At 34.4% G+C, this 15,613-nt stretch overlaps 1 protein-coding gene across 1 annotated transcript in view; it reads left to right on the top strand.

Moving 5' to 3' along the window:
- The window catches only part of NEGR1 (neuronal growth regulator 1), a 914,829-nt gene that overhangs the window by 616,334 nt on the left and 282,882 nt on the right, over nucleotides 1–15,613 (top strand). The window contains exon 4 of the mRNA XM_007182922.3: nucleotides 5,727–5,858. Coding sequence (XP_007182984.1) covers nucleotides 5,727–5,858 — 132 coding nt within the window. The remainder of the gene's footprint in view (nucleotides 1–5,726; nucleotides 5,859–15,613) is intronic.

The following is a 15,613-nucleotide window of genomic DNA, read 5'->3' as shown; positions in this document are numbered from 1 at the left end:
GAGATTCCTCAAAAAATTAAAACTAGAACTACCATATCATCCAGCAGTTCCACTTCTGGATATTAATATGAGGAAAACAAAAACTTTAATTCAAAAAGATACTTGCATTCTAATGTCCATTGCAGCATTATTTACCAATAATAAAGGTTTCGAAGCAACCTAAGTGTCCATTAATAGAGGAATGTTTGACAGATGAATGGATAAAGAAGATGTGGTATATATACAATGAAATATTACTATCTATAAAAAAGAGTGAAATCTTTCCATTTGTGACAACATGGATAAATCTAGAGGGCATTATGCTAAGTGAAATAAGTCAGGCAGAGAAAGACAAGTATATTATTTTGCTTATTTGTGGAATCTAAAAATCAAAAATGAACAAACAAAACAAAAGAGAAACAGGCTCATAGATACAGAGAAAAAACTGGTGGTCAACAGAGGAGAGGAGGGTGGGAGATTGAATAAAATAGGTGAAGTGGATTAAGAGGTACAAACTTCTAGTTATAAAATAAATAAGTCATGGGGATTTAATATACAGTTTAAGGAATATAGTCAATAATACTGAAATAATTTTGTATGGTGACGGATGGATACTAGACTTATTCTGGTGACCAATGTATAATGTATATAAATACTGAATCACTATGTTATATACGTGAAACTAATATAATATTATATGTCAAATATACTTCAATAAGCAATAAAAGGGAAAAATTATTAATAACAAGCATGTGTATGCCATATAACATTAGTGCAGGCTTTCTTGTTTTGTTTTGTTAAGAAAGGAAAGAAGTGAATTAAGGTTAAATTGTCCTTGGGAATTCAGGCAGAGAGAAAGTGACTCCAACATGAGATCAACCTTCAGTTCCATCTACAGATCTACAAGAGAGATATATTTACTGATCTCCTACAGTGATATGAGAACTTAACTGGTCATTGCTATTAACACCTCTCAGCGACTTATTTATTTTCACTTCTAGTTCCATTGAATAGCATATTAAGACAGAAGCCTCAATCCTTGAATACAGTAACCTCTCACCACAGAAACAATATTTATCTAAACCTTCCTGGCATGCCTAATCCTGTGCATTGTAATAACAACATATATATATTTCCTATGATGTGTCACACAGTGTTCTAAGCACTTTGCTTGCATTAACCCACTTAATCCTCACAACGACCATACGTATGAGGCAGGTTCTGTTATTATCCTCACACATCACAGATGAGTAAACTATTGGTCAAATACCTTGTATCAGGTCACAGAGCTTGTAAATGGCAGAGCTGCCATTTGAAGCCATATAGGCTAGTTCTAGAAACCACATCCCTCACCACTCAATATGGGAAAATGCATAGAGGAGATACTTGCATGATACTAAATATGCTGGTGGATAGCAAGCTGACAGGAAATAATTACAGTCATAAATGGAAGTGAATCATTCAAAGGGTATTTTAAAATTCATCTGCAGAGTACTATTTAGTAATAAATGACTATGAGAACCTAATAAAATATATTCTTGCAGGGCAGCCTTGAAAAATGGGATGACTGTTTCTGAGCAAGGGTTTTGGGAAATGATTGAAATGACTCTGCAAAGCAATATGTAGTCATTGGCACATCATCCGAGTATGTGCATTCAGAGATCAGTAACTGAGACACAGAGGCTCCTAGAAGGGGTTTGAGAATTACTTAGGAGGTAAAATTGACAAGACACAGTGACTGATGGTTTATGGACTAAGACAAAATGTGCTGTCAGAGTTAAGCTAAGATTTGTGGCTTGAGCAACTAGGTGATAATCAGAGTACTCACTGAGATTGGAACTCGGCAGGAGTTTCAGGTATAGCAGGAAAAGTAAGTTTGGTTTTGGTGTTTTGATTCTGAGATGCCTGTGAGACATCCAAGTGGAGATGTCCAGCTAAATAAATGTGTCCAAGATTCGGGATATAGATACAGGATAAATAGATCAATCAGATGCTTACCAATATATAGATAATAGTGAAATGAAAATGAATGAACAAATCCCTTGAATCATGAAAAGTGTACTGAATGAGGAAAAAGAGGTCATAGGACAGAAGCAATATTTGGGAGATGTGAAGATGTGAAGGGTTTTGAAAAAGTGAAAAGAAATAGCCAGAGAGGTGAGAGGAAAATTAGTGAAGGATAATGTACTAGAAATTAAGGGAAGAGAGATTTATTTTGTCAAAAGTTTTTCTCAAACATATTAGCACTTTGTAGAAATATAATGTTGTTACTAACAATTTTCACATGATTTACCAAACCATAAAGCCAAATCTAGATATTATTTAGTGGCCAATACAGAACTCTTTCCTGCCAGATTCTTACCAGAAATCAGTATAAGAGAGATATTATAAAGCATAGCTGCATCCTGGTTTTCAGCCTTTCTTTTGAAGATGTTGATATTAGTGGCATCATTGAAAGCCTGTGGAATTTCTCCAGTTCTCCATTTTTTTTGAGACGAGTCTATCCATGTCTGGAAGAGACTAAGCACAAAAGAAAACTATTGTTTAGATTACAGGAAGTACTTATTGCTTTTTCTTCAAAATTGTATTTCAAGTTTTTGTTAGTCTTTATAATCATAAAAAGGATCTGTGATAGCTGTACCAGAGTCTGTTCTCACCACTGCCATCACTTATCATTACAAGACGTCAGCAAGGATAACAATTCTTTAAAGTTCCTTCCCTTCCTCTCGACTCTGAAAGAGAAGTGGCAACTTCTTCAAATATAAGTGTTTAGATTCTTCGTGCACTATCCTAACGGGACTTTATTAATTCCTTAATCAATGTGTTTTTTATTTATTCAATAATATTTACCAAGTATATACTGTTTCAAGTACTATGCTAGGGCTAGGGATGCAGATAAACAAAACAGAAATTGTTGTTGCGCGCATGAAGAATGGCAAAACCTGTGACCAGAAGAAGGCTGCCAAGTCACAATGGCTTATGTTTCACCAACATTTATAATTGGTACCCTACGAAATATTACACAATTTTTATACATCTTCTAGATTTATAAGGAGTACCCTAGGATAGTACATAACCCTCATAAACACTGTAAAGTCTTGGCAGTGGTGATGGTGCCAAGTCACTAGCTCCCTATATCCCGTTAGCCTTGGTCTTTCCCCTCTGTTTTTGGGGGATAAGTTGAGTTAGATTGCATGAACTGAAATGTTACTCTTTGCATTTCAGTGTACTATGCACAAATCCTCTTCCCTTACTAGGGGAGTGATGGAAATAGAGAGAGACCCTGACAAGTGTCTAAGGACAAGATTGGTTTCCTTGGGTCTAAAACTAAGGTAAAGAATTACTACTCAGGAAAACTGAGGATAACAAAAGCCAAAGAAGCAACCAAGCAAATCACAGATAGCCAGGACACTCCAGGGTATAAATTCTAGGCAAAGCAACTCCAAGTTTCAAATCTGAAATTCAAGTGTGGTAAGATTAGACTGAGAAAAGAGCAAGATGCGTTCAGGATGGAAACAGAACTACAGTTGTGTAAAAATAAGAGAATACTTAGAGCACACCTTTGGGAAGAGCTGATGCATGGTGAATGGAATTAAGGGAATGGCTTAAAGTATCAGGAATCCAGTGGGGAAAATTAAGATGTTGACCATGCATTTATGCTTCTTTATATTAGTGTCTTATTATCAGTAGCTAGTGTTGGCAATATCACCCATTCATTCACTGGCTCTATAGGTATTGATTTGTGCAATGCATACACATCTATCGATAATTCCTGGTTTGTAAATAAAGACATTGTTCTCTGGTGGGGTTGGAGAAGGATCCCTGAATCTGGGTGCATAGGTTGTGCGGTGAACTCTAGGAACAAACATTCAATAGATGTAAATGGTGCTCTCGAGTTGAATGAGGTAGTGGTTTTGATATTGGTGATGTTTTGTCACACAGCTTCTTGTTGTTGTCAGTCTTACAAAATCTGCCATTTAACCATTTAAGAGAGAAAAAAATGCTTGCTTCTTTTTATATTTCTGAAATCTGTTATTTCAAATCTAATGTGTTTCTTTCTTTAAACAATGACATACACTAATACACACCATATTTAATGATTTATTTATCAAAAACATGCATTTGGGGGGTAATACTTCTTAAAATTATGTCATTTCACAAAAATGGGAATTTACATGTAACATTTTAATATTGAAAATAAGTTAAACCCTTATAAATTTTGTTTTTACAAATTTTTACAATATTATACCTTTTCACTTGTGATTGGCTTCATTTTATACTGTCCAATGAGATTATTTAATTCTGATATAGTAGATCAATTTTCCCCATACTTTAATTTCTGTTTAATATCCCGCTTTATAATTCAAGTTATATTTTAAAAATTCTTAGATATGAATAAAGATTTTGTCCTCCCTATATTTCAGTAGTTTTTTACAGACACATTTAGGCCTAGATTATCTTCATTGTAAGAATGAAAAATAAGAGAAATAGAAGGGAACATTAAAATTTAACATTATATTAGTGTTTGGAGTCAGATAAAGACACCAAGTTGAGCAAAGAAAATGATTATAAAATCAGATTTTAAGAACATGAATTTGAAGACAGCTGCTGCTTTTGTGAGCTTACCTCTGTATACCTACAATAGCATATCAGCCAACTATCATCTCAGAAGTATAACTCTCCTCTATCTACAAATTGTGATTAGCCAGAGAAATGACTTAATCATCTATATTCTAAACACTGCAGATTTCAGTTAGCAAAGTCATAATTACCTGGAGGGCAGCAATGCAGCAACTGATATACCCAGACAAGGGAACCCAAAGGAAAAAAAAATTTAACATAGATATTATATATGAAATCCCTCCTCCTGAAATCCACATAGGCCCATTCTTCCTCTGCAGTATCTCTAATGATCAGGAACCTCCTGCCCGATGATTCTCTACTTTCAAATAAATAAAAATTCCATTATTTCAGAAAGGAGTCTTCTTTTCAAATCCCATTCACTTGGGAATATTCTTTTATCCATGATTATGTCTCTGTATTTTTAATCTGTCACTTTTAGTCAAATAGAATGTTTTCCCTGGAATATTAAAAAATAAAAGTAATTTAATTTGTTTTTACAGCCACTTAACTCTTAGTTTGAGAATCATAAAGTTTTTTTCCTGAGGTTTATTAGGTGGGTTATATATAGTGTGTATAGTATACCTCCCTTAGAAACCTTAATAAGTATGGAAACTGAAATATAGCAATGGTTTAATATATCTCCATACTTTTATCAAGCCATCTAGCTTGAAACTTTGAGAATGAGTGTGAGATTTCCCCAAAAGAAAAGTAGCATTTAGTTAGGTTAAGTGTCAAGTTGCTAGCTTACACTGTATAAAAGTCAATATGTACCAAGTCATATTAGTGAATTTCATCTACACTGCTAGGAGGTTGTTGAACTCAATTACAGAAATGTGCAGAGCTTGATTTGATGTGTGAGGAGGTTAGGAGATCACAATCAATTAAAAAGAACACATGTATATCCTGTTCTGGGGAAACAGTTGTTATAGTATCCCTTGTTCAGTTTCTGCTTTTTTCTCTGACTTTACCTCTAAATATAAGAGAACAAAAGGTTTAATAATTCCCCAGTTACATTTGGAATTATTTTATCAGCAATACCTAATAGGAGACACACCATCGTTGTTTTCTTGAATGAAGCCTCAAGCAGCTACAATTAAACACGCTGTACTTTTTTTTTCACGTAGCGAAACCATTTGAAAATGGACAATATTTGGACATTTATGGAATTACAAGGGACCAGGCTGGAGAATATGAATGCAGTGCAGAAAATGATGTGTCATTTCCAGATGTGAAAAAAGTGAAAATTGTCGTAAACTGTAAGTCCCATAACCTTTTATCAATATAATTTCAAAGAAAAGATAAAACACCTGAAAAATACTGTCTGAAACATATGTTGCTATTTTTTAAGAGATGGTCTATTGATAAACACTGCCTATTGGCAGTGAAAATGTTTACATGTTAGAATATTGATCAAACTGTTTTATGTAACATCAATTGCCCCAAGTAATTCCACAATAATTCAGTTTAATGTTTAGATGGCAGTGTTTCCGGTATCATCCTAGTCCCTGGCATTCTAAACTGTGGTATCCTTATCTCTAAAGCATCCTATACTCATGGTGTTATCTTCATTCTCATGGGTTTCACCTGGAGTGTATTCTGACTAAATTTAAGTGTGGAATTCCCAATCAAATTTGATGGACATGAAGTGTGCTCTTCTGTACTTAAAGAGAAAAGCTGTTACTGTGATACTCCTATTATGTGGGTATTTAATTCTATTTAGTTTGGACAATATTGAGAAAACAAAGAAGTAATTTCCCATGAACGTCATTAGTAGGAAATTAGAATATTAAGAGATACCTGCAGAACCATCAGTGTCATTATGTTATACATTTTCTCTAAATATATTTCAAAACAGTGATGAAAGTCATTTTTTCATTAATATCTTATATCTTATGATCTCAACAGCAATGACTGCGATAGTCTTTACTTTTCAAAAACAATCCCTTTTAGTCTTTCTCTCAAAAATTTTCACAATGTTTAACTTATTCAAATAGAATATTTTGGGGATAATAGTATTTTACCAAAAGTGTTTTCAAACTATAGCTTCCAAAGTGTTTTCCTCCCATTTACACATCTTTCTATATATGGCCATTGCTAATAATGAGTACATTGTATTGTACCATAGATCAGAAGGAGAATTTTCTAAATATATCCCCCAATGCTAAAACTAAGCAGTTTTTTCATAGTAATGTGAATCTCAGTTTCATGGGTCAAAAAATGACTATCAAAACACTCTAGACAGTTGAGTGTCTGCCAGGGCAAATCATTGCCACCAACTAACATTTGTCAGTGACTAAGCTATACATTTGGGGTTGACTCTGAGCAAATGTGCATAATGCCAGAAGGAGGCAGTTTCTGAAGCAGAGTTTCTCATATAATATTCTGAGACAAACTTCCGCAGAGCACCCAAGAAGCTTACTAGAAATGGAAATTTTCTGTGCCCCACCAGCCCTACTGAATCAAAATCCTTGAGGTATACAGCCTGGAATTATGCATTTATGATAAGTTCCCATTGAATCTCAGGACTCCTTTTGCAGAGGGTTACTGCTCTTCCCTCTGGAACTCTCTGAAATTAGAGTTAATAAGCAAATAAAAATCCCTGATTATTTTATAACTAACCATGCTTATCTGAATATGAGTCTACAGATTTTATTGTTGGAGGGTTGGGAAAAGAGGTGAGAAATAGGAGTACAAGGGAAGTAATATTTTTAGCAGTGAGCACTAAGAAAAGAAAAGGTAGAGTCAATCTGTCAAACAAGCAAGACACCCAGCCTGGCAATGCAGCCGACTTTCAAGCCCCCAGAAACAACATATCTCTAAACTCATGTCTCCAATGGGGATACAACTGAACACAAGCTGCCATATGGATTTTCATGGGCCTATCCTCCATGTATAATCCACACTTTTTTTTGCATTCACACTTTCTTTTCTATCCTTTTTATCTCTCTGACTTTTAATTCATTGTCACTTATTATGTAATCTGATTCTCTTTTTTTTCCTGGACAAGTGGGTACTTTAGACTGATAAAGGTCAAGTAAAGATGCAGAAATTTGGAGAGAAATTGAATTGAAAGAAAGACACACCAACCAATGAGTCGTCATCTAAAGGATTTGTGTGGAGAAAAGAATCCATATATAAAGCAGAAGGACAGAAATTAAGGAAACAGATGTCAAGAACTATGAAGGATCTGCCACAATTTCATGGTTGCTGGCAAAAGACAGAGACAAGGGGCAGTTTATTACTCATAGCGATAGCAGTAGCCAGAGTATTGTCTTACATCCATTCCCCAAGCCCTAATTACTACAGGGTGATATGATGAGGGCTAGGTGACGCCTATACACACAGTGGGTTTGTGTCATACTGAGGCTCCCTGAGCTTAGAAACTCGAATTTTTTTTGTATAATGGCAGCAAGTAAACCTGCCCTTTGCCACAGAGGGAGAAATTATCTTTACTATACTGGACTGTAAACAAACCTGCCCTTTGCTCCACGGAGAGAACTACCTCTTCTATCTTCCAAGACTGTTCTCTATACAAACTTCCTTGAAAAGATTGTCAGGAACAAAAGCTCTCAGTGCCTCTGCTCACAAGATGTGCAGAAACACAAGAGACCCATGGAGAATTGTCTTCCAACACAAAATGGAAGCAGGAAAGTTTGAAGCAGAGCCTAGAAACATTCCATCAGTTGAAAAGGGTGCTTCAGTGGCTTTGCAGGGTTTTAGACCCCTAAAAATCGGTAGAAAAGTAAACGTCGTTAACCAACTTTAACTTAAGAAGGAAAACCGGAAGGAAACAGGGGAAAGTAAAAAAAAAAAAAAAAAAGGTTAAGTACGTGTTTATATAGTCATGATGCAGACTATGTTTTTTAAGAACTAATTTCAGTTAAAGTACAGTCATAAGTGGAAATATTGGTGCCAACACAGTATTAAAAATATTAAGAAAATGGACTCAACAGGATTTTTTAAATGGTTTTAAACATTCAATGTTGTTTTCTGCTGCTTCTCAAATTATACCTTTGATAGCTCACATTTTCTTAAATGTGCCATGAAGAATTGTATTGAATACTGATTGATCAATTAAATTTACATCTCTTGAATCAATATTTTATGTAAGTTTGTTCAGACTTCTGGTCAAGACCTAAAATTTGCCTTAGTTTGGAATAATTTTATCACACGTATACCAGTGATAGCTAAGTAGCGTAGGTGTGTGAGTGTAAGTGTGTATGTTCCTGGTTATGAGGAAATTTGGAAAGTATTAATTTTGTGAATTTACCCCTTTAGAAGCACTATCCATAGATTTTACTGATTTCCCAAAGGAAATTAGCCAAAACCTACTGAACAAACTTTAGTTTGTCAAAGCCCAAAATTTGAGCACAGAGCTCTATAACAAACACGGACAAGAAATATATTACATACTTACATATATATTACACATTTTTACATATGTATGTATATATATACTTACATATATATTACATATGTAAGTATGTATATATATTTCTTAACAAATTGAAAAACAAACTAAAAAATGAAAAGGAATCATGACAGTTATCATAAACAGACCTTGAGAAATTAATACACATACACACACATAACACGAGAGAAAAAAATTTGAACCAGTTGGTTAGCTAAGCCAGAGGGAGCTAGTGGATTAGAGTTGGATAGATTCTCTATCTTATTTGCATTTGTATTCCATCCCTGGAAGCAGCCTAGAAGACATTAGTCCCATAATTTTTATTGTTAATTAAAAAGTGGAAAAATGAATGTCCAGAAAGCCCATGGGTTCAATTAAACTGGGAAAAACAGGAAAAGAGAGACCAGGGTCTAAAAAATCAGTAAAGTTGATTCATGGAAGCCAAATCTAGAATCTGGAAAATGTAGATCGTATCATAGACTAATCAAATAACAAAGATCTCTATAGGGAAGCAGAATCCCAAATTTAGAAATCAGGAAAGCCTGCAAGACCTCACGCTTCAAGATGAATGTTGCTGGTAAAAGGGGCAGGATTCTCTGATCTTGTGACAGGTTGTTTTTTCTCCACTCTATTTATATGTACTTTTCCAGGTAAGAGTAACCCTTTTAGAAATGCAGGCCTTATAGTCAGGTGTAACTTATTTGAACTCTTGTTCTATAATTTACTGGACTTTGAGACCTTGGGAAACCACTTTACCTCTCTGAGTCTCAATTTCCAATTCTGTAAATTTGGGGCAATAATAGATAATTTTCCGGGTTTGGGTAAGGATTAAATAAGATGATATACATATAGCACCTATCACAGTGACTGGCCCACTGTTGGCAATTGAAAAAATATACATCTCTCTCTGCACATATTTACTCTAGAATGTAAGCTCTATGTCTTAAGGGGTTTTCCTTTCCTTTGTACAATGATGTGTTCCCGTCACATAGAGCAGCACCAGGTTTATAGGAGGCACTCAAAAAATAGTTGTCAGATGAATTATTTAAAAGATTAGCATTCACCAAGTGCATTACTCTACTAGGCAAAACAGGAAAGTGGTAATTAGGTTTGTTCCACAATTAAATATTTTTTTCTCCCAGAACAATAAGTAAATGGTATGTTGACTAACTGATTTCCGATACCATTTTTTTAACCAAAATTTTCAGGTGGATTCAATAAAGATAACCTGCCATTTATATAGTGCTTTCACCCAGAAGGAGGAAGCATTAATTCCATTTTTTTTTACAGATAAGAAAATTGAAGTTCAATGAGATTAAAATATTTCATAACGTCCCTGATTTTCAAGGGCGAAAAGACATGAATAAAGGAAAGTATTAATTAACCAGAAAAAAATATAGAGTCAATTAGATTAAGGTAAAAAGAGGTCTAGATATTATTTCAGTTTTCGCTCATGTCAGTAAGATCATTCATTGTATTTGGTATCAGAAATTATTTTGCACACACAATTGCCAGTAAAATAGATTGAGTACTTCTTCCTATGGTCAAACAGTAAAGATATTTTTGAGTGCACTGTGAACTAAGATTTTATCCAGTAAATCACAGGCACATATTTGTACATTATTTTGCATCTGATACATATTCATTTATGCAAATGTACACTTTATCTTCCAATATAACTAGCTCCAAACATGTGGAATAGAATGTACCAATTAGTATAACTTATTACAATTGTATCAAAGCCTGAAATGAGGGGCCACCAGGGAGAGGTAAGAGGAGGAAGAAGATTCTAGGGAAGGGACCAGTTTTCTTAGGCTATTCATAAAGTTTTCTCCAAAACGTTGGGCAAGTTAGGCAGACACATCAGACTTAAGACTAGAAGAAATTGCAGATGACAAGTAGATATCACCTTAAATAAAGAGAAAAGCTCAGCATTCGGAGTTGGAATTGGACAAAGATACTACCATAGGACCAGAAGAAAAATGAGAGTTATTTGAATTCACAATTATCACCTACGCTTTCACTTCTGGTTCCATTTTGTGCCCCTACCTTTACTTTCCGTTCTCCTCATCTTTTTATACTGCTTATAATATAAGCTACTCTCTTGTTTTTAAATTTCTTGATAAGCTAATTAACACTTACCTGGAACAACTCAGGACATTAAAAACCACATACTGGTTTTCTTCTAAATGAAGTACTAGTTCACATGTAATAATGAAGATTTACTTCAGTAAATCTACATTTATATATGTATTTATTTACCTATTTACTTATTGCTTACTATGATACTATCGAGGACTTAGGGCCAGAGATACCAGTCTTCAAGGAGTTCAACATCTAAGAGAAGAGAAAGACAAAAGAGGAAAACATAGGCAGAACACTCTATGACATAAATCACAGCAAGATCCTTTTAGACCCACCTCCTAGAGTAATGGAAATAAAAACAAAAATAAACAAATGGGACTTAATGAAACTTAGAAGCTTTTGCACAGCTAGGGAAACCATAAACAAGACAAAAAGACAACCCTCAGAATGGGAGAAAATATTTGCAAACGAATCAACGGACAAAGGATTAATCTCCAAAATATATAAACAGCTCATGCAGCTCAATATTAAAGAAACAAACAACCCAATCCAAAAATGAGCAGAAGATCTAAATAGACATTTCTCCAAAGAAGACATACAGATGGCCAAGAAGCACATGAAAATCTGCTCAACATCACTAATTATTAGAGAAATGCAAATCAAAACTACAATGAGGTATCACCTCACACCAGTTAGAATGGACATCATCAGAAAATCTACAAACAACAAATGCTGGAGAGGGTGTGGAGAACCCTCTTGCACTGTTGGTGGGAATGTAAATTGATACAGTCACTATGGAGAACAGTATGGAGGTTCCTTAAAAAACTAAATAGAATTACCATATGATCCAGCAATCCCACTACTGGGCATATACCCAGAGAAAACCATAATTCAAAAAGACACATGCACTCCAATGTTCATTACAGCACTGTTTACAATTGCCAGGTCATGGAAGCAACCTAAATGCCCATCGACAGACGAATAAAGAAGTTGTGGTACATATATACAATGGAATATTACTCAGCCATAAAAAGGAACAAAATTGAGTCATTTGTTGAGACGTGGATGGATCTAGAGACTGTCATACAGAGTGAAGTAAGTCAGAAAGAGAAAAACAACTATCGTATATTAACACATGTATGTGGAACCTAGAAAAATGGTACAGATGAACCGGTTTACAGGGCAGAAGTTGAGACACAGATGTAGAGAACAAATATATGGACACCAAGGGGGGAAAGCCGTGGGGGGATGGGGATGGTGGTGTGATGAATTGGGTGATTGGGATTGACATGTATACACTGATGTGTATAAAATTGATGACTAATAAGAACCTGCTGCATAAAAAAATAAATAAAATTCAAAAATTAAAAACAAAAAAAACCCATGAAGTTGTAGTAAAGTGTGGCAAGTACTTTGATAAACCAATCATAAGGTGCTATGCAAGGCTATTATAAAGACACCTTGGGGTATCAGTGAAAGCTTCCAAGAGGCCTTGGCCCTGATGGTGTCTGAAGGATAAAGTTGAATTTGATAGATACTAAAAAAAAAAAAAAGGAAATAAAGGAGTGAGGCCTCCGTGGCAATAGCAGCAGCATTTGCTTAACCCCATAGGAATTAGGGGACAAGGCACTGCTGGATCTGTCAGGCTGCGGTGAGCTAGAGGAGACCAAAAAGGGAAACAGAAAGGAGGATGGGTAGTGTAGAGGAAGGCAGGGCCAGATTCAATGGGAGTTCATGAATTTTCATAGGCAGACATAGATCCAGTGCTTCATAATCAAAGAAAAATAACTTTGAGATGATAAAACTATTCAGAGACACATCTGAATATTAAAGAAATGTATTTAAATATTTTTCTTTCCTACATCCATGGATTGTACGTGGAAGTTTTCTGTTTTGTCATTGCAAGGGCAAAGGGAAAAAATTAAAATGACACTATTGAAAACAGCTACAGCTAAAAGAGACATGAGGAACTAAGAAATTTGAAGGAAAATCCTTATGGATATTGAGCACTGAATATTAGAAACGTATGGATAATCACCCAGAAAACATTTTTTAAAAAAACATTTCTACTCAATAGAACGACATTTACTACAAATTAAACCTTTTCTTTTCACCTTAGGACTTTCATGGTATAAAAAGTTCAGATTTAATTCTATGGTTTATATAATTCCTTAGTTGAAGCAAAACTATGTTATTAAACGTGCAGTTAAGGAATACATGATTTCTTCTATTGAGGGAAACATAATTGGTCCTTTGTTTTAAATCTAAGACTTACACTTCAGTTAATGACTAGGGTGCCAAGGCTATTTTTACTTAATGAGTCTGTTACCCAATTTAACTTAAATGTATTCTCTCATACTTTTATCGAGGTTTTGAGAGGAGTTTTAGTGTTAAGGGTCTATGAGTGATCTTTGACCCTTTTGTTCATAGGAAGTCAAAATGTATCTGCAGTAACCAAATGTGCATATTTTTATTATTCCTATTTTTTTCTAAAAGTAAAAGATGAAACAATTTTCTTGCTTTAGTACATGAGCAAGACTTTTTGCTAGATGACAGTCTGTGTTTGTTTTGTTTGTCTTGTTCTTCCTAGATTGGCATTTATTTCTTCCAAAAAAAAAGATATATGTCAAGTAATAGATATAATAGAGATTGACCATCAATTAGCAGTAAGAAAGCAATTTCTAACAGAGTGAAAATGCTTTAGATTGAAAATAATTCCACGCCAAACTGAAGAAAAGTGGTAAAGTCAGGAAAGAAATAACAAATATATTTGTCACACGCTTTTGTGTGTGCTTTTGCTTCTGTGATGGTGTTCTCATCTAGATCCATGCTCTAGTAAGCTGCCCAAGGGTCAAACTCTGAATACTTCAAGGTGCCTCCTTCTGAATATATTCTTCAAACTGATCCTGGAAGTTGAAACAAACATACAGCTTATAAACCCGTATTTATTTAAGTCCAACTTCATTAGCAAATTTCCTCAGTGAGCATGTATATCAAGCAAGATAATTTATGGAATTGAATTCTTTTTAATGGAACACTTGAGAGCAACACAGAATTAATCTTCTTGGGTCTTTTCCATATCATCGTGATTGAACTTCACAAGAATTGTCAAGTATTCTCACGTCTGCTCTTGCACATATGTGTGTGTTTTGTGTAAGTGTATGTGTGTGTTTGAAGGGAGTGAAGATTAGGGGAAATATATGGTAGAAATAGTATAAACAAAGGCAATATGTAGAAGAGTTAGAGTAGGTAAATTTGGAAAAAGGGGCCAAACTGTTGGGAAACTTCCTTTGTACTTTAGAGCTTGCTTCCCTCATTTTCCCTCTTTCCTTCCTTCATTTTTGTATGCATTTCCTCTTTCTTTCTCACCATCAATAGCCCATTGCTACATTTTTCTCATTATCTTTTTCTCTGTTTGTTTCTTCCCTTTCCTTTCCTCTTATTTCTACCCAAATGTATAAAAATACTAAACCAAAATTTAAAAAAACATTTATATAATGGGAATTAGCAATGAATTTTCTTGCCATCTTGGAAATATTTAAAATATACAGATTCCTGAATAACCACTCCCCAAATATACTGAATTATTCAGTCTTTATTATATTTACTTATAAGTAAATGAATAAATATTTGAAAATTTACTAGGTGATTATAGTAAACATGTATGTTTAGAGATTACAGCATAATGAGTGTAAGACAGAAAGGCTGAAGATCTGAATTCTATTTTTAATTCAGTTACTGAACCTATTATACAACATTGGACAAAGAAGTTAAACTTCTTAGTATTAATTGCCTCATTTGTAAAATGAGGTAATCACGTCTATGGTATTCCCTCATTCTGAGATTCTGATGTGTTTCTCTGATACAACTATCTAAGTTTTTTAGGGACAGTGTGGATTCAACTGCAGGCAGACAGGAAGCAAAGGTTTAAAGCAACTGTTTGGCTTTAGTGTCAAATGATTCTAAATAATCTTATTCTTTTGGTTTGTGAATTCTTTGAGAAGTTACTAAGGATGATAATTTTGTTCTCTCATGCACTGTTGGCAAATTTGGGCAAACTATTTTTTTTAACTTTAAAATTGTAATTTCATGGAAAGAGTAGGTACAACAATGGAGAAATAAATTTCAGAGAATTTCAAAGTAAGTTTGCTGTTTATGCAGTGGAATGTGACAGAGGGTAACAAAAACAGGATTTGAAATCAGAGAAACATGATTTCTAATCCCAGCTCAGTCACTTGTTAACTATGGAGTACTGGGAAAATTAGTTAACCTCTCACAGGCTCAGTTTTCTTACATTAAAAAAAAAAAAAAAAAAAAAAAAAAAACTGGAGATAATTATACCTACCTTGAAGATTTCTTCTGAGAATTGTGTCATAATATATGTAAAACAACAGTGCGACTAGCACAAAGCAAATAACCTACATTGTTGAGTAATAGTATTGATATATAGCACGCATCACATTGCCCTTTTTGTTTACATGTCAACCTTCCTTTGTGGCCTGTGAGCTCTCTGAA

This window comes from Balaenoptera acutorostrata, chromosome 1 (assembly GCF_949987535.1).
Source record: "Balaenoptera acutorostrata chromosome 1, mBalAcu1.1, whole genome shotgun sequence".
NCBI classification, from domain to species: domain Eukaryota; kingdom Metazoa; phylum Chordata; class Mammalia; order Artiodactyla; family Balaenopteridae; genus Balaenoptera; species Balaenoptera acutorostrata.
This window is presented reverse-complemented; position numbering and strand designations above follow the sequence as displayed.